We start from the raw sequence: 9739 nt of genomic DNA on the forward strand, positions 1-9739 counted from the left end.
TTTATCCGCAATGAAAAACAAATTATTGATTTTAGAGCTTGTTTGGATGTGTTTTTAAAATGACCGAAAGCGCTTTTAGAAAAGAAAAAAAAATGTGGGCTCCAAAAGCACTTTTAAATGTTTTCTGCAAGAAGAACTAGTTATACGCTTCTTCTAGAAAGCACTTTAAATGATTTTCCAAGATTTACTTGCATATTTACTAAAGATTGGTTTTAAAAATATTTTCACCAAAAACGCTTCCAGTCATTTTAAAAACATATCCAAACGAGCTCTTAGTTGCCGGCATATACAAGCAAATGGGGGGATAATAACTATCAAAATATTTGATTTCATGTACATCCATCCAACAATTGTTCAAAAAGGAAACCAAGCACTGCAGGAATATATGTTTTCGGACATAAATAAACGATCCACCGATTACTTATCCTCAACAACAGTTGGTTCTGGTCATCCAGATAAAAACCGGGACATTTGCAGATGACCCGAGAATCATAAAATACGGCCAAGCAGGCGCTCGAATCATAACTTTGCCATCCACAACGAGCTTATTTTCATACCCCTGAAGGCGAACAAACTAGACGAATGTTACGTCCATCACACCACCATGTGGCTGCAAAAGGAGCGTTTTCCGAGCCACACTTGAGTATTTTGGCGTCTTGACATATTACTTGACAAGACGCCAAGCATTATATATCGTTTTCAAGCATACATAACTTTTGATTTCAGTTATAGATAGCGGTAGTTTGCTTCACCAACAAAAGGATGAGGAGAAAAGCCTATGACCGGTTTTGTGAGGATGACCTCTCGGACCCATGCCTTTGCCGGAAGCTGCTCCCTCTGATGGCCGAGTCTGAACCACTGCCACCTTGGTTAAAAGCAGACCAACCTTGATCTCGGTCTACCTGATTCATCGAGAATGAAGGCATGTGATCTCTTTCCCATGGATGAAAACGATTAGGTAACGGATTTTCAGCCTCTTGGTAGTTACGACCTGATGAACCGGATGGGAAAAAATAGAAACCACCATTTTGGTCCGATGATGAAGCCACTGGCCCTACTTGAGCTACCCCTCTTTGACTGCTGGATCTCCGGGCTCCTGGAACTATGGGCGTACGCATGGTTGGTGAATTATTAGGTTGTTGCTGTTGATAATATGCCTGAAGAGCTTGGACTCTGTCGCGGGCCCGTGCATTGCTGCCAGGATAAGGAGGAATCATCGAAGAAGTGACTGAGCTGCCAGCTCTAGCACTAGAACTGCAGGAAGCAAACACAAATGATTCAATAAACATAACACTTCTATTATATATAAGTAAGCATGTTATGCAGCACCGTATTGAGAGAGATTGGTGTACTCTTGCATCGTTAATCAAATTCAATGATAAATTTGGGAACCATGAATGATCTTGCTGGTGTGATTAACTTTTCTAGAAACTAAACTACAACCAATTAAAATTTCTTCATTTAGAAAAAAAAAGGATGTAAACTATCTAAAAACCACCTTGAAATTTTGTCAAAGGCATACCTGTGACCGACAAGGAATGGATGCATAAAAGATCCTGATCTTGGTATATCTGCGCTAGGCCTAGCAGATCTTTGAGTAACAGATGGAACCGAAGCCTGGTCAGCGCCACCAATATGATTGTTGGTTGTAGAGAATGGAGGCGGGGAATGATGCTCCCAGCTGTGATAATGAAGATCCATGGCAGGAAAAGCATAGGAGTTGGGCATTTCACTAGGTACAGATGTGCTGCTCCAATGATGGTTGAAGTTGGAAGCTTCTGACACATTTCCACTGGAGTTTGAGGATGAAGGGTGAATTGGCCCAAAGTAAGCGATATATGGGCAAGGATGGGCAGCAGATGATACAGCTGTATGCTCAGCGAAGATAGCATGCTGTCCAAGTAATTCATGATCTGCATGACAACATTTAATCATATGAATATCACACATTGTATTATAATCCTCCACAATGCCAGAATAGAATATCACAACTTAAAATGACAAGAAGAAAGTCTTACAGGATGTTGGTGAAAACTCCCCTTCCCTGTTAATTGTGAAGAAAAAAATGTTCAACGTATAGGAGAAAATATTAAACTTGAATAGCAAGTAAAATGAAAAACGAACGTCTGCATGTAATATATAGTTGATTTAAAGGCGATTGGCATTCTGTTTTTATTTTTTTCTATTTGAACTCCTCTCCTTCTTCCCGCAACACCCTCACCGTGTACATGAATACCTTGCGAGTAAAAATAAACTTTTAAACCTTCATATTTAAAAATGTAACATGCTGCATGTCTACAATATATTCATATTTTTTCTTTCAGAACACATGCATTCATATGTTATATGATTTGCTTTAACATTTATAAAAACTTTTCAATTGATCGCTTATCTGGCAATATGGACCAGTCAGGTCATTTCTCATAATATCAAAACTAGGATAGTACCAAATTTGAATCTATTTTACAACCCTAACAAATTTCTAAAACTTGAAAGACATAAAGATACAAGAGTAAAATGATACAACAAATACATTATGAAGTCCAAATAGCAAGCACCCAGTCGAATACCAAATTCTCATTTTTTTTCTTCTGAAACTTATAAGCATATAGGAAACATGGAAACAAAATATAAATAGAGTAAACACAAATAACTGTGACCACATAGAAGGAAAATAAAAGACTCTTTATAGATAGAAAATAATCAGACGATGGGGCTTAGTACTTTCATGTAACTTCCCAGGAAAACGCAACTGTGCCCAAATGTGTACAACAGAGCAATAAAGGTCAACTGGGAATAACACTTTATGTTAATACGATTCCACATGATTTGCTAACCCAGCCAATAAGCAAAATTAGCAGCATCACTGAAGTTATATTAAGAAAAACACTGGGGTGGTAAAAATAAGTCGCCAAAATTGAATCCATTTAGCCACATATACCAGGAGGAATATTTTATTGTAAAGATCAATACGAATGTTTTTCTGTTCAAATTTGCTACTATAACAAACAAAAGAGATGTTGGGGTCAAGGTACCCCTTTGCAGGGGTCCATTGGAATACTAACCCCTTTTGAAACAAACTTGAAAACTTCACCTGCTTTAAACTTGAAAGGACGAAGCTGTGGTCTATGTGAATTGAATCAAGATGGGGTTTGAGATCTTGAATCCCCATCTCAACGCATATCTCAACTCAATCTCGATTTTGGCAAGCTATTGACATAGGCCAAAATCAAGTTTCTTAAGAGCCTAAAAGCCTAAGGAAACTGGTATCTTTTGAACCCAAGAAACTAAATGCTAACTACAGCAAAGAAACTTCAGCAAACAGAAATTTAAACATGAGCTTTAGCAAATGAGATCACTTACTCAAATGATGAGGGAAGTCGTGCTAAGCTACCAAATGGACACCAGTGCACACCAAAGGACTGCAAAAAGCATTCATATACAAACAATATATCAAAATGACGAACGACATTTTTACACTAGTCTATAGAGCACATCAGTTTATAAATCTTTATCTATTCTATACACACACATGACATAGAACTTGAAAGTCAGAACAAGTCACTTGGATTTGATACCATCCAACACAGAATAACATGCAGAAGACATTACATTGTCCTCACAATTATGTGGGAAGCTACTCATGAGACAAAATAAATGCAGTGGTATCAAACTTCTTCACGTGGTACTACTACTTCACATGAAGAATTCTAGGTGGGCTCTATCTACAATTGTTCATCCATTTACTCTTCATCAGGTTTTGCCAGTAGCGGCTTTTGGGAGGAGGGGGTTTGGGCGGGCGGGCGGGCTGGCGGGCGGGCGGGCGGGGTGCGAAAGATGCTATCATAGGGCCCCAAAGTTTTTTGCCATCTGTTATATATATATAATAATGTTATAAGTTAAGAAAAGGTGCTTTTATAGCACTACAAACTCTCATTGTGCACTTTTCATAAGTGTACATTTTTTCTTTCTAAATATAAAAATTTGGAGTGCATAATGAGATACTTGCAAATCCTATAGCTCCTTGTGCAACAATGGAACTCTGCAACATTTTCCACCCTATTCTCAGATTTGGAAATCAAAAGCTCCTCCAAAAGTCAAAGTTCTTGCGTGGTTAGTGGCTATTGGGAAGGTCAACACCTGTGACCAGGTTCAAAAGCGAAGGCCTTTTATTTGCATTTCTCCTCAGTGGTGCAGTTTGTGTAAATCAGAGGAGTACAGTGTTAATCATGTTTATCTCCATTGTTCTTACTCGATACAGCTTTGATGGAAATTGTTCAAGGAAGTTAGAGCTAGTTGGGTTATTTCAAAGGGATGTTTCTAGCTTCTAACCACCAAGTTCAAGGATTTATGGAAGGGGAAGAAAGCTAAAGCTTTGTGGGACTGTTTGGTGTTGGTAGTTTTTTGGCACATTTGGTTGGAGCGTAATAGAAGAATTTTTTAGGATTATAAGGGAGTGGAAGTAGAGAAACTATGGGATAGAGTTAGATACTGGGCATCAATTTTGAATGAGTTCATGGATTATTCTCTTTCCCATGTAGTGATGGATGTGTTAGCAGCCATAAAATGAAGTTGGTTTAGCTTAGTTCCTAGTAAAGTAATCCTACTTGAAAGGTCTTAGCTAGTTTTTCTAGTTGGTGGATTTCTTATCCACCTATTGTAATTCCTTCTATTGTTTTAATAAAATTCGATCATTTCTTATTCAGCTATATTGTAGAGTTTTTGAAGCTTTTTTTGTTTTTGTTTGGTTGTTTAAGACCGAATTGCTTTTGATTATTTAGTTGACGTTTGTAGCTCTTTTTATTTTCTTTTTTTCTTTTCTTTTAGCCGACCCCACTTAGTGGGAAAAGGCTTTGTTGTTGTTTGTAGCTCTTTTTACTTATTATTTAATTATAATTGAAAACTTATAATCAGTGTGAGTCCTGCAGTTTGTTTTACCATAAGTTATTGCTTTCGAGCATCAATACGTTGTCTTACTTGTCAGCTTACTGGGCTCTGCCTACTAACCAATTTTAGAGTTTGCTCCTCATTATCATCACTAACTTCAGATTTGACAAAAATCACACACCAGCCAAACTATTTTGCTTACATGCAAAATAGACATCCATATCCTGAGGCAGAAAGTAGGTTACCTGCACCTATAAGCTGAGGTGATGGTTCACCACTAGCAATAGAGAAAATTGAGATTTTGCCTATGAGTTACGAATAGCAATAAATATCTGAAGAAAGTCAACTATTTCTGCTTCTGTCAAGCTTTAATATGCAGATGTTATTCCTAATAAATAACATACAAGGACAATCTAGAAGCATGGCCTTTGGTTTGAAGGGAACGCACTCTTTAATAAGGAATGGGTTATCCTAGCCTTTGAAGCAGAACTTCCTTTTGATGCTATATTGATTCTATCAGGTAAGTTAATCTATATATTGTTTACAACCTTACTATTTGTCATTAATAAGTTGAACCCACAGAGACGTATCTAAATTCCGGAAAACCATTAACTAGAGTTTGTGTTTGAGTACAAAAATTGAATATTCACAAAAAGTAACAGAACATTAAATTCAAAAAGGATCCAAACTATTTACCATTTCAGAATAACTTAAATCATAGAGATCCTCATCATGTGTCCAGTCGTCCATGCTAAATTCCGGAAATGAACGGCATCCATTAGAATAAAGCCATTGACCTTTCTCGATTTTCCGACAATTAGGGCATTGCATTGCCCCCTTTACATTGAAGGCTGAACCAATGCAATCTGAAAGGGCGTCACAAAAAAAATCAAGAAACATGAAAGCTCCGTATCATCTTTACTGAAAAGGCATAACTAAACTTATGCCCTTGTAAGAACTATATAACTATGCCTCAGCAAACATGCAACTCCACTTACTGATATGAGATGATTTGAGCTACCAAAGGAAAGAAATTGCTATTGGGGATATCCAAATGTCATCTTTAAGAACAAAATAATTCTAGATTAAGAATACGAAGACAAAGATTATCAAAGTAATCTGAAGAATGGTCTACTGAACCTGTGACTAAATTATGACACTATAGGCTCTCAATACCATACAAATTCAGGTTGTCAACACCGCACTTTCAACAATGGGAGTACAGAAACCTGTTATATATTTCACTTAATTGCAGGTTCACAGAGAAATCAAATCTCCCAAAGTATCCAGTTCCAGTACCTCCACTGGTTTCAAAGAAAATATTCAAGAGACCATCATGCAAAACAATACTTCATTTTCATTGACATATTGTATCGATTCCGCATCTTCCAGTACAAATTCTGGTTCTATCCATTGAATCAAATTACAAGAAATTGAAAAGTAGAAATCCAACTACATGGTTCTGCAAGAAAGATATAATCATCATATCTTGCATAAGCAACGGATTAATAATGCTGATAAAGTGAAATATATATATATATATATATATATATATATAATGTTGTACTTTTATGCGGAAACGGAAGCAAATTCTAACAAAGTACCAATATCAACGTCGTAGGTGAAAGCTAAAACAAACAATCTCAAACTAACACAAGAGATCTACCTGGTTCGGCGTAAAGCCTCCGTCCACGAGCGAAGCACGACGAGGAATTTCACTAAACAAACGGAGATTACAAAAGAGTGTTTAAACTCTCACACCCCAAATCCCACAAATTACAAACCCCTAAACCAAACGAGTAGAGAACTCAAAACAAACGGAGAAGATTCTTCTAAATTGCTCTCTAACTCAAAAACTCACAAATTGACTCTCACCAAATTGCCACACAAAATACATTAACCCTAAGGTCCTAATTATAGTGCATAGGACTTAGGTTACAATAAGAATCCTAATAAGAAGTAAATCCAAATCCTAATCAAATAGGTAATTAACAAAACCACTCCACCTAGGAAACCAACTAAGAAGTCAAAATCCAAACCCAAATAGGACACCAAAACCAAATAGGTAACACAAACATAATTTTTTGCATCATCCTAATTTTGAGCCGTAAAACCCAACAATCTCCACCTCGGCGAGAAATTAGCAAACTTCCAAATCAAATACAAACTTCAAATTTGGGATACCAAAATACAAACACAAAAGTGCACCAAATTCTTTCAAAACCGACTCCACCTAGACTCAAAAAATCCAAAAGTCTTCAAACTTGAAATTTCCTCCAACGCCTTCTCCAACAAATTCCATTACGAAAACTAGCAAATACGAAACAAAATCCAAGCAAAAGCTTGAACATACAAACAAAAAGTGCGAATTGCACTCCACCCCAAGAGCTTGAGTACCAAGCTCCACCTCCTCACATAACCTTTAGAGGAGTTCAGAACAATCTTCTGAAATGTTTGCAACAACACTAGCAAAAGACTTATCAAACGACTTCTTTTTTCCCTTGAGTTTAGGGCAATCTACTTTCCAATGACCTTCCTTATAACAATAGTTACAAGTGTTCTTTCCAAGTTTGCTCTTTTCCTTATTCCTTCCTTGAACTACCAAAGCTCCATCTTGTGTGTCAGACACTTTATTCTTTAGCTCTTTAGAATTCAAAGCGACTTTAACATCTTCCAAACTAAGACTTTCTCTACCAAATAACATAATATCGACAAAGAGTTCATACGAAGGAGATAAAGAACACAACAAAGTTATCGCATAATCCTCATCACTAATTTGATCATCCACACTTTTCAAATCCATCATAAGTTTATTGAATTCATCAACATGCTTATGAATTGACGTACCTTCATCCATACGAAGAGTATGCAAACTTTTCTTCAAATACAACCGTTTAGCAAGGGATTTAGTCATATACAAGCTCTCCAATTTTATCCACAACTCCGGTGCAGATTTGATGCTAACAACTTCACGCAAGACTTTATTCGATAAAGTCAGCAGGATTGCTCCAAGTGCCCACTCCATAACGTCTTCTTTTTCTTCATCAGTCCACGAATTCGGCAAAGCCTTCACACCCTTTAGTGTTTTCAAAAGCCCTTGTTGAACTAACAAAGCACGCATCTTCAATTGCCAAATACCAAAGTCATTGTCGTCGAACTTTTCAATATCAACTTTCACCGATGACATAGAAGGCTTCGTAGTGATTGCCAAGCAAAGCCCAAGCCGAAACCTGGCTCTGATACCACTTCTTGTACTTTTATGCACAAACGAAAGCGAATTCTAACAAATTATCAATATCAACGTCGTAGGTGAAAGCTAATTCAAACAATCTCAAACTAACACTAGAGATTTACGTGGTTCGGCGGAAAGTCTACGTCCACGAGTGAAGCATGGCGAGGAATTTCACTAAACAAACAGAGATTACAAAAAAATGTTTAAACTCTCACAACCCAAATCCCACAAATTACAATCCCTAAACCAAACGAGTAAAGAACTCAAAACAAACGGAGAAGATTCTTCCAAATTGCTCTCTACCTCACAAACTCACAAATTGACTCTTACCAAATTGCCACACAAAATACACTAACCCTAAGGTCCTATTTATAGTGCATAGGACTTAGGTTACAATAAGAATCCTAATAAGAAGTAAATCCAAATCCTAATCAAATAGGTAATTAACAAAACCTCTCCACCAAGGAAACCAACTAAGAAGTCAAAATCCAAACCCAAATAAGACACCAAAACCAAATAGGTAACACCCATAATTTTTTGCATCATCCTAATTTTGAGCCGTAAAACCCAACATATAATACATGTAAGTTTAGAACAGGGGAAACAATGACAACCCAACAAAACCAAAGCTTTAATAAAGGAAGCAAAATTCAGTTTAAGTTTCGTAATTTTTTTTTAAATTTCTTTTCTTTCCTCAATTCTTGACCAATCAAACAACCCATCACCGAAAAAATAAAAATCCAACATAACTGCGAAATCAGAAACCAATTTTGAACCCGGATCTTTCAAATTGCAGTTAGAAAAAAAGAAACTTCCAATCGATTCAATTTTGATTTACCTAGATGAAATTGATGCCCACATTGCAGCTTGGCCCAAGATCTATCCCCTTTATCGGCGACGACTTCAAGGCAAATCGAGCAGGAAACAGAGCCTCCGTACGACTTGCCTCCACAACCACCGCCATCGCCACCGCCATCGCTTTCGTCAACCACAACCTCTTCATCGCTGCCGAGCCCCATAGAAACCCCGAAATCCAGCCCTCAAAACCCTAAATTCCGATACGCCGGCGTTTCAAAGGTCAATTCCCCTCCCCCTCTCTCTTTCTCTCTGTTTTTTTCTCAACAGCGCAAAAAATACCGAGACGAAGTAAATCCGGCGGAACAGAGCGTTTGGTTCGGCGAATCACGACGACGTCGTTAGGATCCAAGTAGAGACGGAGGAAGACCGTCAGTCGTCAGAGATGGTGTCCTGGGAAGAGAGAAGTTTTGATTTTTGATGGACAATCGAGAAATCGCTCAGCCTCTCTATCTGCGTGTCGTGTAATTCGCACCGTTGGATTAGGGAGAGGTTGGACTTCGCGAATTAACCGCTGTCCAAATAAAACCCAATCGACGGCTGTAATTCGCTCTCGATATCTTCTGCGTTTTGATTGTTGTTTTGTCTCAATTTTTTTTATTTTTCATATTTTGGTGTTAGATAAGATTTTGTTTCTACTTTATCGGGTTAGAGAAAGGTTTGGTAATGTGAAAAAAATATATATATATATATATGTATATAATATAAACAAAAATGTCATTCATTCAAAAAATTCATCATGTTCCGGTGTATTATACTGAAACG

The 9739-nt window shown here is 37.3% G+C and overlaps 1 protein-coding gene across 1 annotated transcript; it reads right to left on the reverse strand.

Annotated features, from left to right (window-relative positions):
* Positions 1-287: 287 nt before the first annotated feature.
* LOC126618965 (E3 ubiquitin-protein ligase RFI2-like) lies at positions 288-9429 on the reverse strand. Its single transcript, XM_050287202.1, has 6 exons — positions 8958-9429; positions 5584-5753; positions 3364-3422; positions 2019-2044; positions 1523-1913; positions 288-1254 (listed from the first exon to the last, which is right to left on the reverse strand). The coding sequence occupies exons 1-6, from the start codon at positions 9136-9138 to the stop codon at positions 777-779; spliced, it is 1305 nt and encodes a 434-aa protein (XP_050143159.1). The 5' UTR covers positions 9139-9429; the 3' UTR covers positions 288-776.
* Positions 9430-9739: the final 310 nt, after the last annotated feature.

Source organism: Malus sylvestris, chromosome 4, assembly GCF_916048215.2.
Source record: "Malus sylvestris chromosome 4, drMalSylv7.2, whole genome shotgun sequence".
NCBI lineage: Eukaryota > Viridiplantae > Streptophyta > Magnoliopsida > Rosales > Rosaceae > Malus > Malus sylvestris.

Bases quoted from the DNA above. Each gene is read 5' to 3' on its own strand.
- LOC126618965 (XM_050287202.1), bottom strand. From the start codon at position 9,138: ATGGGGCTCGGCAGCGATGAAGAGGTTGTGGTTGACGAAAGCGATGGC. The intron at 5,754-8,957 runs GTAAATCAAAAT...ACGCCCTTTCAG, and splicing joins TGGGCATCAATTTCATCTAG to ATTGCATTGGTTCAGCCTTC. The intron at 3,423-5,583 runs GTAAATAGTTTG...TGCTTTTTGCAG, and splicing joins ATTTAAGTTATTCTGAAATG to TCCTTTGGTGTGCACTGGTG.